The sequence below is a fragment of the Podarcis filfolensis genome (genome assembly GCF_964270895.1).
Source record: "Podarcis filfolensis genome assembly, chromosome: 1".
Taxonomy (NCBI): domain Eukaryota; kingdom Metazoa; phylum Chordata; class Lepidosauria; order Squamata; family Lacertidae; genus Podarcis; species Podarcis filfolensis.
In genome coordinates, this window is record NC_139604.1 from 31437610 (window position 1) to 31464032 (window position 26423).

Sequence of the window (26423 nt, forward strand, 5' to 3'; positions counted from 1 at the left end):
ACAGATTAAAGGGACGCGGGCGGTGCTATGGTCTAAACCACAGAGCCTAGGGCTTGCCAATCAGAAGGTCAGGGGTTCGAATCCCCGCGAAGGGGTGAGCTCTCATTGCTCGGTCCCAGCTCCTGCCAACCTAGCAGTTCGAAAGCACGTCAAAGTGCAAGTAGATAAATAAGTACCACTCCAGTGGGAAGGTAAACGGCGTTTCCGTGCACTGCTCTGGTTCGCCAGAAGCGGCTTAGTCATGCTGGCCACATGACCCGGAAGCTGTACGCCGGCTCCCTCGGCCAATAAAGCGAGATGAGCGCCGCAAGCCCAGAGTCCGCGACTGGACCTAATGGTCAGGGGTCCCTTTACCCTTTATCACAGATTAAATCCAGCTTCTTGCTCACTCTCATTTCTGCAACTGCCTGGCTGTAGGTAGCAGGTCATATGCTTGCTGTTCAACATTAGGGCACTGCTCCTTTTAATCAGGAGAAGGGAACCAGTGGATCTCAAGATGCTGTGGATTCCTGTTCCCATCAATCTTGAACATTGGCCATCCTGGGTGCTGGAGTCCAACAAATTGTGGTGTTCCAAGGGTTCCTTCTGCTTTTAATATTTTCAGACACAGTTTAAATCACACTGCACTACTATGTGAATCAGTCTGGCTGTTCTTAGCTGCTTTTTTAAATTTATGCATAGCAGCACCTGCTGATATTTCCAAAGTCAGACGAATGAGCAATACGGATTCCTGGTACTGGCACTCATACTAATAAGACCTCTAGCCCCTCTCTCTTTCCTTCTTCCTCTGGCGCTAGGAAGATTCTGGCCTCTGGCACAGTTGCAACATTCTACCTAGCAGAGAAATCTTTTAACAGCAGAGCATGAGAAAGATTTTCAGTACTTTCAAGTTTTTGCAGAACTGTGGTGCTAAAGTGAGGAGGAGCTGCAATAAGCAAAGCTGACTGTTTTGTGAAGTGGCGGACTTTCAAACCCTTGCCAGCTAGAATTATGAGCACTGATGGCTTCACAGAGCTCTCTTGATGATAAGAAGACTTTGGAGGCTGAAACTGCAAACCCCAAACACAGCCTGCGTTACAAGAGCAGCACAATAATATTCTTGTACTCATAGTCAGGGATTGTGCGATGGTCTGCTGGAGGGGAATGGCTAATTTATCTGGAATCCTTTGATGAAATCTTCAGACGGTTGCACGAGTACTTCCTGAAACAATTTAAGTCTAAGGACTATCCTTGGATCCCTCCATCGCTTTCCTTCCTTCCCTTGGTATTTGTTATCTTTTCTTTTCCCCTGCCCCCAACTCAATGAATTTAGATGCTTGCATTTGAGAGAGAACAGCTTCTTTGCTGGTGTGCAATCAGTTCACAATAAAACAAAAAACTGTAAGTATATGCACAATTATAAGTAGACACCGCAGACATATCTCCCTTACCCTGAAAACCTTATCCCTCTGCCATTAACTTTGACGTGCTCCGGTTGGGTAGCATTGCACCTCGGATCTGATAAGGCAAGGATTAACTGTGCCAAAACTGGACTCTGCTACTTAATAATTACCCAAGGTGTGTAGTTTCAGAGCATGTGAAAGGCAACCATTTCAGAAGCCAGGCTCAGACATACAGCATATCCATAAAGGTGAGAGGAGAATGAATAGGGAATCACAATTCATCCTTTCAAAAACACATCAAAGTAATTTATGGCCGACCACTTTTTAAAAGGGGAAGCAGTTTTTCATCTTTGTCCAAACATTAACCTGATGTACTAATTGCTATGAGAGATTGTGACAGCTAATAGTCATAGGCACCAAAGATTATTCAAATACGTGCTTAATGGGCCAATAGTCTACTAGTCAGGGTAGGCATCACATTAATACTCACTCAAAATATCACACCATTATCTTTCTTTTCTTTTCTTTTTTAACCAGGTAGGATGGGACAGAATATCAGTCTATATGTTCTCCAGTTTATGGGATATTTCAAGTGATGCATCTGATCAAAGCCATTGACACAGAAGGCAGTTTCTCAACTAGGAAAATAGTAGCCTGTAAATGCTTATGCTTGGGAAATAGTATGGTATTAAAGACCCTGACACAATAAGACACAGAAACAAAAGTTCATAACGTTGGCTATTTCAGTATTTTCCAAAATCCTCATACGACACATTTCAAGGCAGCACTTACCATTTTACTTCATTAGACTGTTGCGGGGGACAGGGACTGTGGCTCTCCTCCTGTTGCTAGAGGCCATCTCCCATCAGCACCAACCAGTATGGTCGATATCAGGAATGATGGGAGTTGTAGTCCAGAAATATCTGGAGGGCCACAGCAGGTTTCCCAACCCTGATCTAGGGTGGGCAGATGGAATGCAGGAAACACCTTCCAATACCAAGTGTGTAGGAGAGAGTTTGCTGTTTACTATGCAGGGTTGAGAAAACATTGATATTCACTATTTACAGATAGGTTATGGGTATGGTAGACCTGGCTCATTGCAGCTGGTCACCTTAGTTATGATGGCTTGGAAAATGTTAAGATATCCGTTCATTTCTTCTGAGGTCCTATCATTCCTAAAGTAGATGAATAGTGCACACGCTGCTCTGGTTTGCCAGAAACGGCTTAGTCCTGCTGGCCACATGACCGGGAAGCTGTACGCCGGCTTCCTCGGCCAGTAAAGCGAGATGAGCGAGCAACCCCAGAGTCAGTCACGACTGGACCTAATGGTCAGGGGTCCCTTTACCTTTTTAAAAGAGGGAGAAGCAACTCATGCATGGTCACAAGGCTCTTCTACTTTGTATGTGCATCACCTAACTCTGTCAATAAAAAGGAAATCAGAATATTGTTTGGTAAAACTGTAAATAGTGAATCCCACAGAAAAGCAGTAAGGCAGATTGATTTAACTCGAGCAACGTTGAACAAAAGTGCACGATTGTACTTTACTAAGGACAACACACTCACTAGATGGGACAAAATTGGACATATTTGAAGAGCTGGATTCTTGATTTAGAGTAGGATAAGAATATTTTCCTGTACGTGATTTATGAGGGTTTTTTCTGTTTTTGTGGCCTGCTGCTTGAGGAAAATTGCTATCTGCTTTTGATTATTTCAGGCTGCTGGCTGTCAGAGTTAATTTATTTGTCAATCAGTTCTGATGCTGCTGGGTGGTTACTGTGAAACTAATTATTGTCAGGAAGCTCATGGGATTCCACAAAGACACGTTTTTTCAATGTCACTTTAAAAAAAAGCAGAAGCAGCATACAGACAAGATTGAACCTGGCCACACACAGCATGGAAGGGAAAATATGCCATGCATTCTTGATTGCTCTCTTATTAATTATTTGGATTTTCTTAGAGGATGTCATATGAAGTGTGTGTGTGTGTGTGTGTGTGCGTGCGTGCGTGCACATGTGTGTTGAGGGAGGGAATCTGCATTTGAATATAAGGCACTTTTGCTATCTTCCATATGATGATACCGAAAGGCTAAATAGGTTTGTCAATATCACTTTTGTCCTTTGTAGCTTGCGCTTGTCTGTGTTTCCATTCTGCCTGTCTGCACCAGCCTATGATATGAACCAGGCATAGGCAAGCCTCTGCCCAAGGATGTCAGGTGTTGACGCTAGATCTGGTATATGCTGCTCTGAGGTACCCTAGTTTGCACTGTGACCATGTTAACTCTGCTCTTGTATGGTTCATAATAGGCATAGGCAAACTCAGCCCTCCAGATGTTTTGGGACTACAACTCCCATCACCCCTAGATAACAGGACCAGTGGTCAGGGATGATGGGAGTTGCAGTCCCAAAACATCTGGAGGGCTGAGTTTGCCTATGCCTATTATGAACCATACAAGAGCAGAGTTAACATGGTCACAGTGCAAACTGGGGTACCTCAGAGCAGCATATACCAGATCTAGCGTCAACACCTGACATCCTTGGGCAGAGGCAGGGGCTGCTGCTATCTGCCCCAGACACCCCTTTTCCAGTACCCCTGTGTGTACTGTGGGGCTTAGAGCGTCGTTTAAATTTCCTACAGTGCCCTGGAGTGCTCCTGATACAGCGTCGGTATAGTGCACTATGAAAAATTTAAATGGTTCAGTCATTCAATCAATCTTTCCATGGAAAAAAGTCCTGAAGCGAATTACAGCCAAAGTAAAAAATACAATAAAAACCACATAAACGTTATTAAAAGCAGGTTTAACAGTGCAATATAATGTAACGGGTTTTGCCCAAGATATCTGGAAAAGCAAAAGCATTTTTGGTGCCAAATCAATGGCAAGATTGGTGCTAGGCGGGGCTCCCTAAGGAGATTATTACACAAAGAGGCTACTACAGGGAAGGTCTGTTCTCTTGTTGACACCTTCCAGACCTCCCTCAGAGGTGACACACACAGAGAAAGTCCTCAGATTATGATCTTGGGGTCTGGGTAAGTTCTTATGGCAGTCCTTTTCATATAGAGGTATAACGTTTTAAATGTCAAAAAGGGCTTTGAATTGGGCCCAGAAACAAAACGGTAGCCTGTACAGTTGGGCCAAAATCGGCGTTCTATGTTCACACCTTCTTTTTCCAGCTAATAATCTAGACACCGTATTCTGCACTAGATGGAGTTTCCAGACACAGCCCCATATATAACACATTACAGTAGTCTAACCCAGAGGTTACCAGAGCATAGACGACAGAAGAAGAAGAAGAAGAAGAAGAAGAAGAAGAAGAAGAGGAGGAGGAGGAGGAGTTTGGATTTGATATCCCGCTTTATCACTACCCGAAGGAGTCTCAAAGCAGCTAACGTTCTCCTTTCCCTTCCTCCCCCACAACAAACACTCTGTGAGGTGAGTGGGGCTGAGAGACTTCAGAGAAATGTGACTAGCCCAAGGTCACCCAGCAGCTGCATGGGGAGGAGCGGAGACGCAAACCCGGTTCCCCAGATTATGAATCTTCCGCTCTTAACCACTACACCACACTGGCTCCCGAAAGCTTGACTATCCCAGCCAAAATAGAGTTGCAGCTGGGCTGCAACCAAATAAAGATGGTAGAATGCATTCCATGTCACTGAGGAACCCTTGTGTTGAATCCAGGAATACATCAAAGATGCATACCTGCTCCTTCATGTTGAGTGTAATCCCACCCAGAACAGAATGCCTTCCTCTCGAGTGGATAGAGGAACCACCCACTCACAGTGTCTCAGTCCTATCTGAATTGAGCACTGCAGTGGGTCAAGGTGAAACTCATTAGAACATTGCTACTGCTCCCCTCTTCACCACCACCTGTTGCCACGTTAAGTCATGGAGGGGAGCACTGACATATGAAGGAGACCACCAAAGGAGGACACACCATGCTAAGGAAGCCTTCGGACCTAGCGCCAGCCTTATGAAGGTTCCAACAATCCCAGATTCCTTGTATTCCTTGTTTAGCACACAAGCCCTGAACTGAGAGCCAGGCAGTTGTCTTCTTTATGCAGGAACTGCAGCATCTCCTTAATCACATTTACACTGCCAATCCATTGTTGAAATGTTCTTACAAATCACATCAAGCTCTCCCACAGCTTTTCATTCCAGGCATGCTAGTGTTTCTGCTTGCATATGATATCCATATTGATCTATGTAATCAACAGTCCCTTGCCTATCTCTCTCTAGAAAAGGCTCGGTTATCTCTAGCTGCTGTATATTGTTCTATTGAGCCAAAGCTAGGGGTGGGTTTATTAATTAAGGAAAGGGTGACCCTCTGAGTTGCTGACACTGGCCTTCTAAAGTGATCATGTGTGTTACTGTATGCATATTGCACCGAGATCAATACAGTATTCTCCCCAATTCACCCGTGAAGCCTTTAAAACCACTGAACTGGAATTATTAATCCTGCAGAGCATATAAAACCCTGAGAATTTCACCACCACTTTGCAAAACAGAGGAAACAGCTGTCCTGACCTAGGAACTGACTATGTAAATAATCTCTTTTGCATGCATTTAAGCAGCTCTGCACATGCAATCAATCAAGAAGTTAAGGTGCTTGTTTTACAGGCACCTGCCCAATAAAGCCAATGTATCTGCATTTATTACTTATTCAGTTCCTTATCTGCTTTGACCATTAGGCCCAGGGCAATGAACATTTGTTTAAAAATACCAGCAATGCAACTTGTGTGCAAATTTAACATGTGCCAGTACTATCAGAAAGAGCCATAGCTACGGAGGGGGGGTCCCAAACTGCCCCCCCCCAGTGAAGCCTTCAGAGAGGCGCCATTGAGGCTGCCAGCCTGTATGTGTCTGTATGCAAATGTGTATGGGGTGTGTGTGCTAAACTGGGTCTTTAACCCTGGGTGAAATAAAACCTAGTTTCACCCCTGCTATCAGGGGATGAGTCAGAGCTTCTGCTACCAAAATCAAACACTTACTGGAGCTCACACAATCTCCAGGATCTTATATTATTTCTCTACTATCACCACAGTGGAGACAGAGGACTGGCCAATACACGGCCTTCTCAGATCCTTCCTACCTCCTTAGGATGAGTTTTCCTTCCCAAGTAGTAAAGTTGAGCTCTGCTTACCATGTATCTGGTTAGTCCATCACAGGGAGAGGTCCACCTAATATCTCCCTTCGGACACCAGTGCCAAAGGGCTTAAACCAACTTCTTTATGAAGCTGACTGGTCCCGGTTGTAATCAGCTACCAATATTCCCAGAGCAACAGAAGTCAATTATGCATTAAGGTCAATTATGTTCTCACATTCTCAGGATCACTTCATCCCTTACATCACTGTGCTGTGCAAGAGAAGGCCTTATCATCTTATCAGGAGGTCCCTTCAGCATAATGTCAGAATTGAGCCTTTAGTGAACAAGTCTTCTAAATGGATATTTTTTCCCCATGTCAGAATCTATATTAAGATTGTTTGTATTGATGCCAACAAGATCATAGGAACTAATTCATAAATGAAACAAGATCACCTTCTTTTCTTGCTCTCCTATCCCTGGCTTCTGATCCCTCGGCCCAATCCTCATTTCATATGTCTGCATTCTGCTTCTTTCAGTTATTAGCACTTCCATCCACTCTGGCAGCTCCCCCAGATTTGAACCCTGCTGGATCAATAGGAACAAATCCAGTTCGGACCTGGATGAAATCACTTTTCAGAACATATCTTGTTCTGGGCTGTGCATATTGTGTTTGAGCACATATACTTCATATAACATGCATATGCCGCATCCTTTATGAAGGGTGCACACATTTTCAAATGCAACTTGTGTTTTTAAAATACAAGTGTCAGGGAATCAGGAGCAGGAGCACTGGGGAGAGAGGAATTGGAGAGCGAAGGGGAAGAATCCGAGGGCAGCGTAGGGGAGTATGACAGTGGCCCGAGAGATTCCATGAGCTTCTCCAGCGAATCAGAAGATTCCCAGAAGGGGGCGTCGATGGTCAGGGCAAGGGGGGTCCCAGGGGGGACGCACCAGAAACAAGGAGCCAGAGGGGAACCCCAAAGCAGCAGTGGAGGACCGGGACCAGTTTCCCCACCAGAGCGTAGTGGGGGGGAAGAGTCACATGTGTCAGGGGCAGTGTCTCCTCCAGCGGGGAGAGAGAGAGAGTCAGGGCTGACCACGCCTCCATCGGAGAGTGGGGGAACGGAAGGGAGGTCAGTTGCAGCTAGCCCCCCCGAAGGGGGAAGCAGTGACAGCAGCAGTGAAACGGTCAGGAGGAAAGCTGCTGGCTGGGCGCACGCGCCAAGTTCAAATGTGCAGGCGCGCGGAACAGCAGGAGACCCGGATGGGGAACCAGCTCCTAAAGCCCGCCGGAGGGAGGGAGAAGGCTCAGGGGAATCAGCGGGAGAAGAGGCTAGAAAGGGCGGAACCCCGGCGGGCAGGCGGACCCAGAGGAGGAAGGAGCAGCGGAGAAGGTGGAGCAAGGCTAGAATCTTAAATTGGTGTCAAGGGGGAGGAGACTCAGACGGAGCATCAGCGGTCTGACACTTGAGACGTAGAGCTGCGCGCTGCGGCTCTTGAAGTGAAACTGAACTTCAATAAAGACTTTTATACTTAACAACGAAGCAGCGTTGGTCCTTTGTGAGCTGGGACCTAGGGTAGCTCTGACAACAAGTTAATGTGCTGAAGCATTCCCACTCATCAGAATTACAACCTGAATAGTCCGGTATAGCAAGAGATTCCAAAGCTGTGTATCCTGAGTGACCAGGAAACACCATACCTTGTCGATAACAGGTGCCCCCTTCTAAAGGGCATTTTTACCTGTAACTGCTGCCATCGTTTTTAAATGGGTTTTTAGTGTTGTATATTTTACATACATTTATTCAGTGCTTTTTTTTCTCTAAAAAAATGTTTAGGGGTACTTTCATTTTGACTCAAGAAAATCATCATTTTATAGTTCAAATCGGGAAAAATAAATACAGTAAATGGACAAAAGTACAAAGAGTCACAAAATGTTTAGGGGTATGTGTCCCCCTGCGTCCCCCTAGAAGAAAAAGCACTGCTTTTATTGTTCTATTATTTGTACCTCCCAATATTTTTATTGTCCTGAGTGGTGCATAGGTGTTAGAAGGGTGGCATAGATTTAAAAACAAAACAAGCAAACAAATAATATATCAGATCACAATGACGGCTGATCATATTTAATTAAGCTTTGTTTCGATTCCACTGTAAATGGCTATACTTAACCCATTTTTTTTCATTTCAGTACGCAGCCTAATTAAGATAAGCATCACATTTTAAACTATTGCAGACATTGTAGGAATTATTCTGTGTATTTCACCGTACCTGTACAAACTGTGAAGTCAAGTAAGTTAAATTAGGGTGCTTGCATTTAAGCTGATGTAGTTCAGCAAGGGCAGGGAAGTGGTGGGGGTGGGGAAGGGCCTGCCCTATACACTGCCAATTCCCATTTGCTGCTATAACACTAACCTGGGAGTGCAGCAACAGCTGTTTCATTTGTGGGTTGACAACAAATTATAAAGAATGCACAAAGGAAGGAGCATCTCCGGCAGGCAATTTTAGCTGTCTTGAGACTGTGTATGTATTGTAGATATATACTACCCTCTGCTGGCAATAAAAGAAAATAGCCACCACAATAGCCTATACTGTACTTAATTCTGAAGAACCAAAAAACCCACCACTGCAAAGATAACTAATCTGATCAGTCTGTCCCTCAAATAATGGTGCATTGTTTCTTGGCTGGTTAGAAAGGAAGGCTTGGTAAAGGTCAGATGTTTTAAAACTGAAACGAGCTTTAAATGAATGAACTGGTATACCCTTGAATTTTATGGTGCCATGCTAAAAAAGAAGAAAAAAGAAAAGATAAACTAAACTGAAGTATGTTTTGATATATTCGCTTTCAAAGACTTGGGATGCATTCCAAAAGATCTTGAATCCAGATGTCACTCATTATCATCACATATTTACATGCTGAACGTATGACATCTATGTGGCAATTATGAAGTGCTGTGGGAAAAGCGTTTGGCTAGATATTTAGATATGGTGAGTAAATACCACTGTCCTTTCATATGCAGATACTGTTCAGTTATTCAGTGGAGTGCAGCCTCTCTTCCTTCAGTACTTACTAATTAGACGGTTTTTAATTAAACTGGCAACAAGCCATAGAGAAGCCACATTTCAGAATGTGAAATATGATCTATTTCACAAGCGTGTAAGGGCTTTTCTTAAACTTTAAAGATGGGTAATATTCTACTGATTGACTAATTACCAAGTAAGACAGTTAGGACTATAAATGTGGTTAGACCAAATGTTGCAATTGCTGTAACCCACACTGGACTCTTAGGGTGAAGGGCAAGTAATAATTGAAAATAACAACAACAGCTTTTGTATAGCATGTTTAGTATTAGATGTTCAACCAGTTCTGCACAGGGCATTTCATCTTTTGGACGGGGTTCCTACAAACCTGAAGGAGCTCTGGAGGAGCAAGTGGCTTCAACTACACTTTACATTTTACTAGGTTTTGTTAGTAGGCGAGACACACCTCTAACTTTGCTTCAATAGTCTGATTAATCTGTGGTTAGATTACTGCAATGCATGGGGCTGCCTTTGAATACTTTGAAAACTGCAGTTCCTGGGAGAATTCTGCAGCTGGAGCAATAACTATCATGTAACAATACTTGCTGCGGGACGCGGGTGGCGCTGTGGGTAAAACCTCAGTGCCTAGGACTTGCTGATCATAAGGTCGGCGGTTCGAATCCCCGCGGCGGGGTGAGCTCCCGTGGTTCGGTCCCAGCTCCTGCCCACCTAGCAGTTTGAAAGCACCCCTAAGTGCAAGTAGATAAATAGGTACCGCTTTATAGCGGGAAGGTAAACGGCGTTTCCGTGTGCGGCACTGGTGCTGGCTCGCCAGTGCAGCTTCGTCACGCTGGCCACGTGACCCGGAAGTGTCTTCGGACGGCGCCAGCTCCCGGCCTCTTGAGCGAGATGAGCGTGCAACCCTAGAGTCGGTCACGACTGGCCTGTACGGGCAGGGGTACCTTTACCTTTACCTTTAACAATACTTACAGCCCAGTTTCCAGTATATTCCTGTGTCTTATTATGCTCTTGCAGAGAAGCCCATGGGGCAAAGCGGTTAAGCAACTTGCTTCTACAGAAGCTAGAGATGGACTGAGGTCTTGTCAGCATCTGTCTCCAGTCCACTGCTCCTATGTTCAATCCCCTTTTTGACTTGCACAATTCTTAAAATGGTCAATTCCCTGGCCAGCCAATGGGCATGTTTTCTGAGCTCCCTGGCCTCCTGCCGGATTCTTTTGAGACAAGGGAAGGTGCCCATGAGACTACTGGCCTCATCTCTATTGGCCCTGATAATCGGCAAGTAAACACCCTCAGTCTGGAGTTTTCACAGCTAATTCATGCTTCAGTCTTCCTTGTACTACCCATCCCCAAGAACACCAATATATCTTTGTTTGTTAGTAACTGTCAGTTCAGACACCATTGGCATATTTATGAAGTTAGATTCTCCAGCCCAATTCTTCCCACTGACTCATTACAGCAAATGTCATTTTGTTGCCCAGTCATCCAGTCTGGAGAGAACCTTCTAGAATTCTTTGCAATCTGCTTGGAGGAACAGACTTCTTACTTACTTCTACTGTAACTGCTCGTTTTCTGCTTCTTATTTCACCAGACAGCAATCCGTACCAGGATCTGTCTTCTTATCTAGCAACTGTTAAGTTTAATTCTTTCGTGAGGGACTTTTGCCGAAAGCTTTTCAGAAGCCTAAGTATTTAAAGTCACACCTATTGACGTTCCCCTAGAACTCCAGAAGATTGGGGAGACGAGACCTTTCCTTTTAGAAATCATTACATCCCCAGCAAGGCTTGTTATTTCATATGGTTGCTAATTCTGTATCTAAAAATAGAATTTTAAGCTAACTGGACTGTAAATTTCAGGATACTTTATTACCCCTTTTTTAAAAATACCATTATGTTGGCACTTTCCAAGCCTATGGTATGCAGGCTAATTTTAGGGGCAAGTCACACTTAGCTGTTTGAAGATCAGTAATTTTATGAATAACTCTTGAAGGATGTTATTCAGCTTTGGTAATTTAAGTTTTAAACCAAATTTACCATTGTCATGTACATGGTAGGTCACAATACATGACAAACCAGGCCCCTTGTAGTAAGTTGTATAGGGCTCCTACTTTTCCTATAATATACTTCCTTTGTTTAAGAATCACCAGTTGTGTCAGGATCAGGAAAACAAAATGGTCCAGACATGCTTATGCAACAGTTTAAATAACAATAAAGGAAAAAAGGAAAAACCAGCTTTTTTATTGAGCCTAAACGTATCTATTTGTTTTGTCACCTCTGTTTCAGGTTTGTTGAAGACAGAAGAGCGCTTTTATCAACTTGCACAGATCAGGTCGGCTGCAGGCTGCTAGTAAATTAAGTAGCATGTAGCACTGAAAGCAGCACAACAAACCAAGTCTAGAAACTAAGGAGTTAAGTAGATAAGTAAATGTTCTTTATTGCATGTGAGTATTAAATTTACAGACAAGCGACAGTGATGGATGTGTCACACAGAACCCCAAGATTCACACCAAACTCTTCATGCTGTAGATGTTTCTATAGCTTGGAGGTTCTGCAATGGTTATGTCAATTAATTGTTCCTCACAAGACAGCTCCCATACAAGGCACTATGTAGCTGTTACTGGGAATAAATTCAGCTCCTAAAGTCTGTAAAAAACAAGTCATTGGCTTTAACAGTATAGGAAACAAGAGTTACCTTGCAAGCACTTAACGTTGAACAGAACAGAATTCTTAATGGTCTCTCTTCTATTTTCTAACACTGCTGAAATACTAGAAAACAAAAAACATAGTGTCACCCCAGATGGATAAGTATTTATCCATCACTGACAGCAAACTGCATTCTAGTTGGCTAATGCAATGGCAACCCCCCCCCAATAAAAATGTTGCATTACATCTTCAACTCAAGAAAAGTTTAAACACACACCAGAAGAAAAAAGAAATACAAAATTGACTTAACCCTATATTAATGAGCCAGTGCTTCTTCACTGCTATCCAACCACAGGTTGTCCTCACAAATCTGGTATTAAGATGTGCTTTCAAAGGCAGGTAGGGTGGTTTTCCAAAACAGGACTGAACCCTAGCGTCATTTTTTATGGGTAAAAATGACCCACTTTATCCGGGTGCTCATTAATGTATTGTACCAGCAAAGATCTGCTTCATCAGAAATTCTAGTCAATTAACCTACAGAAGTTAGGAAGACAGCAATCCTACTTTTTTCCAATGTGTCCACATTCCCAGGAGTGAAAGGATAAAGAGGCAAATAACATGACTACCTTGTCAATGTTATGCCTAGAGAAAAACTGCTTGTCTGTTCAAAGCAGTAACTGCTGTGATAAGATGGTTTGGGAATGTTAAAACAAGGGTATTGTGGCCAATCAGAAGCTATGCAAAAAAGCAAAGAAAAGTCAAACAAAATTTCAAGACATGGGTGGGATGAAAAACTGAACATAGACAGTTTTTATTGCAAGAGAAATACAAAGTAGATATTGCTGGAGCCATTTGGTCCATTTACTGCTTCCTTAGCTAAGTGCTGTTATGTTAAGAGCAAGTCTGTCAAATATATGAATATTTTACTCTACATCTTTAACATTTCCGAGGCTGTTGAATAATGCACAGTCTTTTGGGCAGTATAATCTTCTCCAGAGTGGGCTGCGGCTTTTGATGTTGTGAGGCTCTTGCTGGAAATTTATGCCTGAGCTGTAAGATTGAAGAAAAGGGAAAAGTTAAGAATATGAACGAAAGAATACCTGACTACAAACCATCAACATTAAAATTCAACTGGGCAGAAGTGGCTTATTAGTTCTGCACAAACACCCCCGCTTTTTTTTTACGTCTTACAACGTTAATAAAACACAACCATTTCAGCAGAAACCTTGCAATTTAAACATCAAAATGATAAAAGAAATAAAGACCCATTAAGAGAAAACACGGGTGGTGATGGTGGGAAGAATTATGAAGCTAACAGATTGAAAAACAGAATTTTGATACCGAACAAAAAACACACACTAAACAAACAAAGAAACTTCCCACACATGAAGAACATTTAGTTCCTTTAAATAACATATGGTATGGAAGCAGCAGATGATGAGGGGAACAGACATGTGATGGTCTTTGCCTACCCTCCCCCCTCTCTCCTGGTTTTCCCCTTTCAGTGCCTGATACAAAGGCACATAAACACTACCTCCCATCCTAGACCTAGGACCTAGCCAAGGTCAACAATAGGAAAGGAAGCCTGGGAGATGGCCGCTAGCCTAAAAGATGCATTCACACGGCAGTTTATTCTGTTTCCCCAGTGTTTCCCCACCTGATTCCTGAAAACTATACAATCCATTAATCTGATTCCAGAAAAAAAATCTGTTTGAAGTGACAAAATTTGGGGCGGTATACCAGTATGCAGTTCTTCCCTGCCATTTTCATGAGGGAATCATGGGGGAACATAAGCAAGCATGTGCAGAAAGTGTCGGGGAGTATCATGATGTCCAATGACATTCATTGTTGGTCAAACCATGCCCTCTGGTGTGAATGAAATTCAATGTGATGCACCATTATATCAGTCAAAAAGTCACATTTCTATAAGAGAATAAGTCAGAGGCACCAAATTGTGCTACAGATGGGGGGGCCTGCAGCATCACGACACACATGTATGACATCACATGCACGACAATGCGATGGAGCTGGGGCCTCTTTCCACGGCAGAAGGAGGAGACAGCCACAGAAGCTGTGCTATGCTTGGCTCTGCAATCAGCCTCCTCCACCCCCTGATCTCTTGGAACATTGGAGGGACCTGCCCCCCCAAAAAAAAGTTATTGGGGGGGCCAATAATAGCTTGGCCCTCATGAGATGGTGCCCCTGCAATAAGTACTGCAGTGTGAAAGGAACATCAGAAATTGGGACAGAGCCACTAGCATTATAATCAGAAAAACTAACACAATGTTCACCACATCTAAAAGCACCCTTAATGTTTTCTAATTCTTTTACTATGCTCTGGCTACACTGTCAGCTAAGTGGTATCCAACTCCGAAACCAAAAACAAGTGGAGTTAGCTCCTGCTATCACACTTCTAAGGAGAGGCACTTGTTTGTTGTGTGTGCCTAGCAAAGCCCACCATAATAACACTGGCAAAGGTTCCCCCCACCTTGCTTTTGACTTGCGACCAGTCAAGGTTCAGCTTCCTTAAAAGCCCTTTATTTTCTAGCTAAGCACAAGTGTTAGGGTAAACAAACAATCAATAATAATAGCAAGGAAGAAGATACCCGACAACTCATTTCAGATAGCCCTCCAAGATCAAATGATTCAACTTCTTATGGGAAATAATCACATTTCCCCAGGAAAGTCAGTGCTATTTTTCTAGAAAAAGAGGTGCCGGAACTTACCATGAATGCCTCCCTTGTTCTCTTATAATGGCAATGCCACCTACTTGTGAGGTGCCGGAACTGAGTTCCAGCAAGTTCCGGCGGGGGGGGGGGAGCCCTGAGCAAAGCTATTGCTCCCTGAGCACTTAGAAAAGTGTGATATGACCAGAAAAGATTTCTAAGTGAAGGTGACTAGATCCTGCGCAAATAATATGTAGCAACTGTGCAGCATTTGTTGAACTGCAAGACTGCTGCCTAGAAATGTTCTAGTCATTTCAAGTCTGGTGAGGGGAGTAAGGCAGTAGAGCAAGCTGTGCCACTTCAAACTGCAGATGGGAAAACAACGATTTTAAAAGTCACCAAGAAAGAAAGAAAGAAAGAAAGAAAGAAAGAAAGAAAGAAAGAAAGAAAGAAAGAAAGAAAGAAAGAAAGGACTACACAGCAGACAGAGAGATGCACTACAAACTCTCTTCCTCCTTCTGAAAGGATGCTTTAAAACCAGCACATCCTTCCTGAAACATATGCAAATGATAGATTTATGTGGTACACTGATCACTAGAGCATGTGCCACTGACCAACCCCATAGCAAAAAGACTTACTGCCAAAATACCAGCCTTCAAGCTGTACTGAACTTTCTCATTTGTAAAAAAAATGTCAAAAAGAAATTGTCAAAAACACACAAGGAACTTAGCTAGATGAAAAATGTATTTGCTGTTTGAAGCAAAACAAACAAACAAAACCCCAAACCCAAATTAACCCTTCTATTTATGTATGCTACTACTGCAGCCCGTGTTTTGTTAGTCCCAAAATGGAAAACGAGTGAGATCCCAACTGAAGAATGACAACTTAACTCAAATCGCAGACTTAACATATAGAATAAGTGAACAAGAACATATATTTAAAGAAGATTGGAAAATGTTGGTTGAATGAATATATGGGAGATAATTGTGTGCAGCTGAAAACGCTGGCAGCATAAAGATAAATTCAACAGTGTAAACAAGTTTTGATGCAATAATGGAATACTGAATTGTATAGTTTTTGTAAAATATGCAGGGATTTGTGATATGTAAAATGAAGCATGGAAAGAGAAGGAGGGAAGTCACTGATATCTTAAAAAGGTAAAGGGACCCCTGACCATTAGGTCCAGTCGTGACTGACTCTGGGGTTGCAGAGCTCATCTCGCTTTATTGGCCGAGGGAGCCAGCGTACAACTTCCAGGTCATGTGGCCAGCATGACTAAGCCGCTTCTGGCGAACCAGAGCAGCGCATGGAAACGCTGTTTACCTTCCCACTGGAGCAGTACCTATTTATCTACTTGCACTTTGACGTGCTTTCGAACTGCTAGGTTGGCAGGAGCAGGGACCGAGCAACGGGAGCTCACCCCGTCGCAGGGATTCGAACCGCCGACCTTCTGATCGGCAAGTCCTAGGCTCTGTCCACAGCGCCACCCACGTCCCACTGATATCTTAAGGATGTAAAATGAGTATTTTAAAAACAGAAAACTTAATAAAATTATATACAAATTAATCCTTCTTGCAATGTACTAAGGCTTCAAATGGCCATACACACACAAAAAGATCAGTTTGTTCATATTTAGCAAGCAAACATCATGCAGTAGGTCCAAGTGCAGAGCGCAGTTTGAGTGGTGCCATAATTATTATCAGTCCTGTCTTCTCAGCAAGTTCTCTCCATCTGATGAGACCACATTTTGCTGTGTTTCAGACAAAAGAAGCCATGGGTAGAAGGGGCGATCCTTGATTCTCCCCCTCCCCCATTCAGCACCCATTCAAGATCTAACAAGCAGCTTTGTGATGTTTTAAAACCCAACGTATTTATTGTGGCATAAGCTTTAATGGGACTAGAGTAGACTTCATCAGATACATGAAGAGTTACCCTCAGTTGGAATTGTGTGTGCATGTGCATAAACCCAAAAAAATGGTGAACAATTAAGCCCGAAATACAATTGGCCCAGTTTGCACATGATGATACATCAAACCATATATAAGTGTGAACAAGCATACAGGTACTCACAAAAAGAGTCATGACCACTCTGCTCCTCCTTTAGCCCTGCTGCTGACACACTCCCCAAAGCCTATCCATAGCCTGGAATAGTGCTATGTTCAAACCCAGACTCCTAGTTTGTCTTCCCTGGACAAACCATGAACCCAGGACTGGATACAATGCTAAGCCAAACCATGGCTTACCTCTGGGAAGTTCAGCAGCAAGACTGAGGAAAGAAAAACGTTGCTGAAATTTTTGCCACATACTTGCCTGTTCACATTCACCCATGGTTTGGCTTAGCAATACCATGGTTTGGTTACAAGCGCACAAGTACAGTGTCCATTCACAATAGCAGTAATTCACGAGTACAAATTCCTGGCTAGTGCGTATTTGCAAATAATCACTGTACCTACCATGTGTATGTTTAAGCTTTACAAAGAATTGTAAGAGAGTATACCTTCCCTTTCATGGCCATTTGGTCCCACTGCTTCCTCTATACCCATGTATTTTATATATCTGCCAGTTAAGGACAACACTTCATGCATCTGGTGAAGTGGGCTCAAGTCCACAAAAAATCTGTCATGCTTTAAAGGGTCTCGAGGCTCATGGTTGATTTTGCGACAACAGATGAAGACTGCTACCTTTTTTTTGAAGGTTTCTTTTTTAAAAATAATCATTGAGGTATAATTAATAATGAGAAATCTTGAAGGCAACTTTGCAATATGTCCTTTTCACGTGTACTTACTTTATCCAGTGCATCTGAAAGCAGAATACTCATGCTTTGCATTTTTATGACATTGAGAGAGCTGTGGAGTAAGGAAAAGAAAGTTAACCAGGGCTTTAATCTTCCCAGAACCCTTCATGCTGTTTGTTAAATTCTCCCCCACCCAATCCTAACCTGCAGAGCACTTTGCTCTGCTTATATTAATTTAGCGACAACCTAGATGTTGCATTAAGCGCACGTCTGGTCTTTGTGGGCTTGTATCCTGTTTACTAAATAGCAGCTGCAATGTCCACAATCCAGAATGAGACTGATGGTAAGGGAAATAATTTAAATCCCTCCTTCCTGGTCTCAATCCAGACCCCCACCCCACAACAGCTACTACATTGCAAACAAAAACCAAGCACACAAGAGCTAACCTGTTGCTAAATTTGACCCTCAATCAAGTCATTGCTAATCTTGCATAGATCACAGTGTATTGACTTTGGATCAAATAGTGCCAGAAGAGCATGGGGAAAAGATAGGTAACATATTCAGCGCTCCTTTGGATACAATCAAGGTCTAAATCAGAGGACTGATCAAGCTCTGAGATGAGCAAGTCAAGATACAAATACAGTTTTTCACCACAGGCAGGACGCAACCAAATCTATACTTCTACTGCAAGTGTGTAAGAACCAAAAATCACACGTGCATTGTTCTTACTTCCAAGTATTCTACATAATTTATATGTAATATTAACCGGTTCTTACTTATGTAGAGATGGAACAGACAAGTACAAGGTGCAGCTGATCTCTCATACATGTGATTGTATTAGGGCTGAATGATTTCTGGGATGCTATTTATTTAAAGCATTTTTATCCTGCTTTTCACCCCACAGCAAGATACAAATGCCAGTGATGAGACAGTTAGGCCCTCAATTTAAAAGACATGACACAAAAGGAAAAGTAACAGAGTAATGAAGGGGAGGAAAAGAAAACACAGGCACTGTCTCACTGTTAGGGAATTATTCTACGGACAAGCTGGAAATCAAAGGTTGCAAGAGGAGGAAGGAGCCTGAAGTTGCTGGTCTTTCTGCAAAGTTAATGGGAGAGGCTCTGCAGAACCATCTCTCTCTCTCTTTCCAACAGTCCAGTGGAATGGCTGGGGTTGTTGTCCCAGGATAACAAATGGTGTAAACAGGCTCCTTTTGTGCTGTGAAGCCAGAAGATTAAGCTACAATGGAGCCCCTGACAGATTTCAGCAAGCACATCTTAAAATAGTCCCCCCCCCCCATTTAATAGCCACTTCCTAGTGGCAGCAGGTTGTTTTATAGACTTTATGTGCAGAGGAAGTGAACGTTATCAGCTCAGTTCCAGGAATAGTGTTTGCAAGGTGAAAGGAAGACCACAATGGGGCTTTTTTGTGCATGTGTGGTTTTACTATAAATAATAAACTTTTGCCCCAGACGAAAGTAAAAAGACGATTTTCCACACAATTGCATTACTGGCAACTTCTCAAGGCTGCCAAAGAATTTTACAAGCACCTATTTCCAACTTTCTACGCACCTCATTTTAGATAAAAACAAAACTGTATGAATTTTGCCTCATGTATCATATAAGCCTTCACTAAGCTATCCCACCTTTGTCACAAAAGTCTGCAGGGCTAGTTATTTATTGTGCTATTATTGGAAAGAGGAAAATGCAAAACAAACCAAGAGACTATTTTGTATTGGTTCTGGAATTTTAGGCAACAGGCTTCATCCTGATGCTAAGGCTGCAATCCAAACTCCTTATTTACTGTGCACAGGAGAGAGGAGATGGGATGTGGCCAAAGTCTCCCTCCACTAGGCCTAAAACAGCTCCAACAACCTCTGCCTGTGGAATAATGCCAGTGTCACTCCTCTGGAACAGAGCTTCCTGTCCGTCAAAATGGCATGTGCGCACAAGTTTACCAGTTGGATTCCCACTGGTATGAGCCTAGAAGATGCCCCCAAACGGGGTGTTTGGGGAGCATGGAGGGTCTGAACTGGCCTGAGATCCATTAGATTCTAAGCTGCTCCCACCGTCATCACTTAATAGTATCAGATCTCATTGCTATTGCAGCTCCAAACTATTGTAACACAGAGCAGGGTTCTTGCTATCCCCTTCTGCCCCAGTCACCATGAAGAGCAGGACTTCAGATACAGATACACAATTCTGCCATGCTTCACTGCTTCCTGGCCAGGGTTAGGATTGCCCTACTCTGATGTAAGCTTCTATTGGCTGTGCAGACACAAAGTCCTCTCAAGAATAAAAGTTGAACATGATTTACACTGTTAATTTTTTTTGGGGGGGTGTAAAACTTCCTGTGCATGATTTTTCAGCACTGAATATATTTTATTTTTTATCAGGTTTTCTTTGCTTTACCTTCATTGCTTGCTTCGACAGTATTGTTGCCAGTAATACTATTTATAATTCAAGTTGATATATCTGATATTTTTATGATATAGTTGTATATTCATTCATTTTTAAAAATAGATAATAAATAAATAAATGGACATCCTCTTTCCCACAAACCTAAACTTATTCACTCCCTAGTCATTCTAATTAACACCGTGACAAGTCACCACCGCACACATACCTAGTCTTGTCTCTCGCTGGGATTTTGGTACTTTTTTCAACAGGTGCATTCTCCAGCTTCTTGGCAACTCTCATGCCTCCAGCTTTGACTGCAGACGAAAGCAGTGATAACATGTGTGACTGGCAGATAACCCCAAAGCAATTGGTCTGTTTCACATTATGCAAGACATACGTTGCCAAATACATATTTAGAATGGCGGGCAAGATACAGATTTTAATTCACAAGGCACTTACTCCAGAGCACTTGCATTCCTCAGGGACACAGGAAGTAGCCTTGTACCAGGTTAGACCACTGGTCCACCTAGCTTGGTATAGTCCATCACTGACTGTCCAAGATCTTTCCCAGCCCAATCTGCCTATGTTACAGAGTGAACCATCTAACCTACATGTACAAACCATGTGCTCTTCTTATCATTGAACTATTGCCCAGGTATACAGTGGGTCTTAAGCTACACTGTTAACATGATCACTTTGATTCTATGAACAGAACATTCATGAATTTGTTTGTACTGTTGCCATGATGGTGCAAGCTGAGATGTTTACATGCCATTCACAGCTATGATATTAAGCCACTTTTACACCCATGCACAAACAGAAAGGTGTTTCTTTTTGTTTGTATCCCACACAGCTGCAGTATGGGTCAATACCATAGTCACTGCTGTCCCACACATTTGTATTGCGGCTCCCATACATCTTAAGAAAGGGCATGTTGCAGTTATTTAGAAAACTTAACAGTCCTTGCCATCAAGCATGGAAAAGTTAAATCTATCCTTGAAAGGGTTTGGCTAACATTGCAAAATATGGAGAGAGAAGATTTATCTTTTAGTGTTTTTGCCTTCAGTCTCAAAGTTTCTTTGCAACCAAAGGTTAGATAAATCATATAAAAAGTAGTAGTAACCTGGAGTCTTCGGGGTTCTAACAAAACCTTTTGTAGTCTAGATTTGGCCTCCAAGTAGCCACCTCTGCCCATCTCAGATCTGAGCATAACCCACAACAAATAATGTTTGCATTTATCTATCACCAATAGTTCAGAATAAAGAGGTACTTCTTGTGCTGGTATGATGCATTTGACTGTCTGCATTCTCCCAAGTAATAATTATGCTCTGTTAACGTGCCTGTCAATTATAAAACCAATTAGCAGTAATTAAAGCTGAAGATGACCTGGCAACAATAATTTCAATGTTGAGCAACGTCAAACAAACTCATCTTTAAAAGAACTTAAAGATATTTCAGATATAATGGTTGAAATAAATTACTGTTTTCCCATGTCTTACAAGGCATTACATCTAAAAACTGCCAGATTAAGCAGAGACTTAAATTTAACTTTGGTTAAATGCCCTCACATGAAGGCATATTTGTAACCTTGTAGCTCTGCTGCCTAGACTTGTGTTTTTTGGGAACCAAATAAAGTCCTTTTCATTTGCCTTTTTTTTTTAAGGTGTCTTATCTGCACTTTTCAGCTTTAGTTTTAAATGGAACCTATTTCATTACATATTTTATTTGTGTGAGTCACCTCAAACATTTCTGTGGAGAGGCAGGGTATAAATTTATTAAGTAAATAGTACCTGGGCTGCTTCAGAAGAAAGAGTGGGAAATAAACTGAATTAACAATAAACAAAGAAACAAAATAGTCCTGGATATGAGCTTCAGGCACAAGAGTGGTTAAAAGAGGTGAAATGCAGTTTTCATTAGACATTCAGATATGGAAGACTTAGATTGATTAGAAAAAAACGCTGCAATTTTTACAAGCTTTGATCGATTCCTGGTGCAGCTAGGAAACTAATGCTTATTTTCATCGTCATAACAACCCTGCAAGATAGGTCAGGATGAAATTTATCTACTGGCTCAATCTTCATTCTTTGAGCGGGGTTTTTATTTTATTAAAATATTTTATATTAAAGATTTTCTTCGGTTACAAAAGTACTGTATGTGCAATTGTCTCTTTTTGAGATTGCCTTGCACCTAATCCAGTCTTCTTCACCACCACAATCTCACGCTCTTGTTTTCAATCACAGCCCTATTATTATTATTATTATTATTATTATTATTATTATTATTATTATTTATTGAACTGATATACTGCCCTATACCCTGAGGTCTCAGGGTGGTTCACAGAATAAAATCAAAATGTAAAACCACAAACCACATAATCAAAATAAACAACAACCCACTAACCCCCCCAAACCCCCACAATCTAAAAGCGCATAGGATGTCAATCAAAGGAACCAAAGGTTTGGTTAAAAAGGAACATTTTTGCCTGTCGCCTAAAGGTGTATAATGAAGGCACCAGGCGAACTTCCCTGGGGAGAGCATTCCACAGACGGGGAGCTGGTGCAGAGAAGGCCCGTTCTTGTGTTGCCACCCTCCATACCTCTCGAGGAGGAGGCACACGAAGGAGGGCCTCAGAAGATGATCTCAGGGTCCTGGTAGATTCATATGGAAAGAGGTGGTCCTTCAGGTATTGCAGACCTGAGCCATTTAATGCTTTATAGGTCAAAACCAGCACTTTGAATTGGGCCTGGAAACTAATTGGTAGCCAGTGCAGTCAAACCAAGATTGGTGTAATATGCTCAAACTGTCTTGCTCCAGGGAGCAACCTGGCTCACCACTAATTGGTGGGAACCAAGAAAAGTAAAAACACTTCAGACTTTTTAACTGCTTAGTGCTTTGATTCTTAGCTAGAGGAAACACTGGTTTTTACACACAGGGCAAAGTGATGACTGGGCAGCCTCGCTTTCATATTTTTATCTAGGACGTTTTTGTTAACCACCTTGATTTTCAAACACCTCATCAACAAGTCGCCATACCATTACAGTGGTACCTCAGGTTAAGTACTTAATTCGTTCCGGAGGTCCATTCTTAACCTGAAACTGTTCTTAACCTGAAGCACCACTTTAGCTAATGGGGCCTCCTGCTGCTGCCACGCCGCCGGAGCCCGATTTCTGTTCTTATCCTGAAGCAAAGTTCTTAACCTGAAGCACTATTTCTGGGTTAGCGGAGTGTGTAACCTGAAGCATATGTAACCTGAAGCGTATGTAATCCGAGGTAACACTGTTACAGGGAAGCAACAAATTTCAGGAGTCACTGCTGTGTCCACTACAGTACTAACCAGGAATAACCAGTGCTATTTTTCTGGAAAAAGAGGTGCCAGAATTCACCATGAATACCAATGGCACCCACCTGAGAGCTGCCAGAACCCACTTGAGAGGTGCCGGAACTGAGTTCCGGCAGGTTCCCCCTGAAAAGCCCTGGGAATAACTACAGTACAAGTTTGTTAACTACAAACAACAGGCCAATAACTCTGAAGCCTGAAGGTTTCCACGTGTGTTAGAGAAGACGTCTGAAGTTTGAAGCAACTCTTTGAGGGGTAAACAAGCTCTGTTACAGCCGAGCTTCCAAATGGGAGCAGCTCTAGAAATGCAGAACTGCCTGTACTGAGAGAACACCACGCGTGCACGTTCCACTGTTAAGGCTTGCTAGTTTAAGCGCTCTTTAAATCACACTCGATGGGAGAGCCGCCTCTTTTTTTTTCGTAGATCGCGCTCTGGAGCTTTCCATGAAACTCGCCTCCGCCTAGGCGCATTGCGCGCCGCCTCCCATTCAGCGCAGGGGGGGGGGCCTGCCGTAGTTTCTAACTACCCACTCAGCCTCGTGCGCAGTTCGGCCCTCGTACGCATCTGGGGAGGCGGGGAAGAAAGCTTTTACCACAGGCTGACATAACAACTACACTTCCAGGGCAGCGAGAGAAGCACACGCCCACCAAGGTGGGCGGAGAGAAGGAGCATTATTGCGCCACTGTTTACAACCTCGAGGCTCTCATCTTTTCTTCTCCGACATTTATTTTTTGGGGGGAATAAATACCAGTTAGGCGACACACAAAAGATCAGGAGCCAGTAACACCCTGCCTCATTCCTAGCTATTGGTTCAAGAAAACTACGGTTGTTGTTGTTGTTGAGGGAACAAACATCTCCAAAGAGGGCGGGATTTTGTGCTGAAGCGCACCAGTCTTAGCCCTGCTTACCTAGCCCTGCAAACCCGAATGCATTCACTAGCCCCCTCCTGAGTAAGCGTGGTTGCTATACGGCTCTCCAGCCGCAGAAAGGTCCCCGCCAACTCGCAGCTACGCTTCCCGCCCTGCCTCCGAGGACCTGCCTGCTTACCTGCAGGGGAGCGCCCCACTTTCAACGGGGAGGCCGGCGCGGGCATTTCAGGCTTGGTCATGATGGCTAAGCAAGCGGGCGATGCTACGGACTACGAACTGCGTTCTGCTCCCTCCGTCGACGGCTCCTCCTTTATGGGGAGGAGGCAGTGCGAATAAGAGGGGCGTTGCTGCCAGCGGTGGAAAGGGGCGGGGAAGAGGAGAGAGAGCTAGAAAAACTTTTGCCAGCTTCGAGTCTAGCGGCTGGAAGAAAAAAAGAAAAAAAACAAGAGAAAAAGGAGCTGGGGTTGCTCTGAGTTTGGCCTCGAAGGGCTCTAAGTCCACAGCCAAGTTGGTAGCGCGCAAGCTCTGAGAGACATAAAGGGGCGTGTGCGTCATGCATCTCCCCTCACAAAGGAAAAAGAGAGAAGCACAAACGTATCACGGCAGCTTAAGTGTCAGTGTAATGGAAATATTGGTGTTAGTTGTATTATTTGTGCTTGGGTTTGTCTCTCCAAGTTGCCCTTCCCTCCCTCCTGGTTTCTGTTCAGAGTTGGAATGCCAGCTGTGCTGGGCCAGTTCAAGGCCACAGGCTTCTGGCATGACTCATTCCCACACTTTCTCAGAGAAATGTGTATGTGTGTAGACAGATGAATAGCCACCAGCATCCAGCAGTTGTTGTTGTTTTTTTTTAAAAAAACAACCACAAAAAACATAATTTTATTAATATAGATTTTCAAGATAACCTACAAAAGATAACCATAAAACAAATATAAAACAGCAGTCTTGTGTGAATTTATTCCCCCCCAAAAAATAAACATTGGGGAAGGAAAGTCTTCAGTTTGAGTCTCTCTTACCATTTTGATCATGAGCCTAGCCGGGGGTCGGCAACCTATGGCCCATGGGCCACAAGCGGCCCACGAGGGTCGTTTAACCGGCCCATGAGCTGCCTCCGAACTGAGCCACCCACTCGGCGAGTCCCCATGCGGTTCGCTAAACCGGCACAGTGCAGCGTGGGGACTCGCTTCCGTGGCGCCAGAAATCGTGCATGCGATCCAGCCCACAGAGGGATCTCCGCTGGAGTGAACCGGCCCAGGCGAGGTAAACCTTGCCAACCCCTGCCCTAAATCAAGTAAACAAATAGAAATAAATAACTAACCAATCGCATCACAAATAACTCGGTTCTGTGCCCCCCCCAACATAAAACCTGGCTACGTCCATGATTTTGATTACAACCTCCTAAGACCAGGTTTGTTATTACTGTAGTGTATAGCTTATGATGCATGAGCATCTCTACATTCATGTATTGTCTTGTGACTCAAGGCAATAAAACATTTTACTTTGAACCATGTGGGCAAAGAGTTTCTCTTTACTGCCAACTCTCCAGTGGCTGAAGGGCGAAGGTCCTGGAGGTGTGTTACTCTGATTGTGTACATTGCTATAGGTGTGATCTTAAAATGTTTTTGCTAAGCAGACAAAATAGCCAAAATAAATAGGAAATTGTATAAATGAAAATTTGGTAGCATCACTGTGGCCCTTATTTTAATGGCAGCCACTAGAAATTTTGCTATATTTGCTGTTACCAGTTTATTTTGCTCCCCCATCCCTGAAGTTTTTATTGTTGCTAACTTTGCTGCAGTAAATGTGCATTCTGTAGCTGACCTTTCGTTTTGAAATCTTTACGATAATATTTTAGTTTCCTGTTTATTATGTTGCTTTAAATGTATACTTTCTTGAGTAATGTTTTATTCTCAAATGTTTTACTTGATGTTTTAATACAGGCTGTAAATCGCTTTGAGGGTTTTTTTCTAAAAAATATAAAGCAGCATAGAAATGAAAGGGGGGAAAGTCACCTAATAATAAACTGTATGCTCTGGATGAGGTAACAATAATGGAGAAATAACAGTAATTAACTCTTTATGCAAATATCTGTAAAAAGTGAGCCAATGTTTTAGTATTGTGATCCACACACACAAAACTTCAGAATGGAGTTCTCTTGAAATGACTCCCAAGGACTTAAGGCTGTGCATTCAGTTGTGCAATTGATAAAGTTATTCTATATTTTAGAACAGATTTTGTAGGCAAGATGCCATTGTGTCAAGAGAACTGCTTGGAAAACAGTCATA

At 42.9% G+C, this 26423-nt stretch overlaps 1 protein-coding gene across 1 annotated transcript; it reads right to left on the minus strand.

Annotated features, from left to right (window-relative positions):
• Window positions 1–11901: 11901 nt before the first annotated feature.
• On the minus strand, window positions 11902–24874 carry DAPL1 (death associated protein like 1). Its single transcript, XM_083579945.1, has 4 exons — window positions 24320–24874; window positions 20161–20248; window positions 17587–17647; window positions 11902–13185 (listed from the first exon to the last, which is right to left on the minus strand). Exons 1-4 carry the CDS (start codon window positions 24378–24380, stop codon window positions 13072–13074), a joined length of 324 nt encoding a protein of 107 aa, XP_083436071.1. The 5' UTR covers window positions 24381–24874; the 3' UTR covers window positions 11902–13071.
• Between the last annotated feature and the right edge of the window lie 1549 nt (window positions 24875–26423).

Excerpts from the sequence above, each read along its gene's own strand:
- DAPL1 (XM_083579945.1), bottom strand. The coding sequence starts at position 24,380 with ATGACCAAGCCTGAAATGCCCGCGCCGGCCTCCCCGTTGAAAGTGGGG. Across the intron at positions 20,249-24,319 it reads AGTGGGGCGCTCCCCTGCAG|TCAAAGCTGGAGGCATGAGA; the intron begins GTAAGCAGGCAG and ends TTTCGTCTGCAG. Across the intron at positions 13,186-17,586 it reads TTTCAGATGCACTGGATAAA|CTCAGGCATAAATTTCCAGC; the intron begins GTAAGTACACGT and ends TCAATCTTACAG.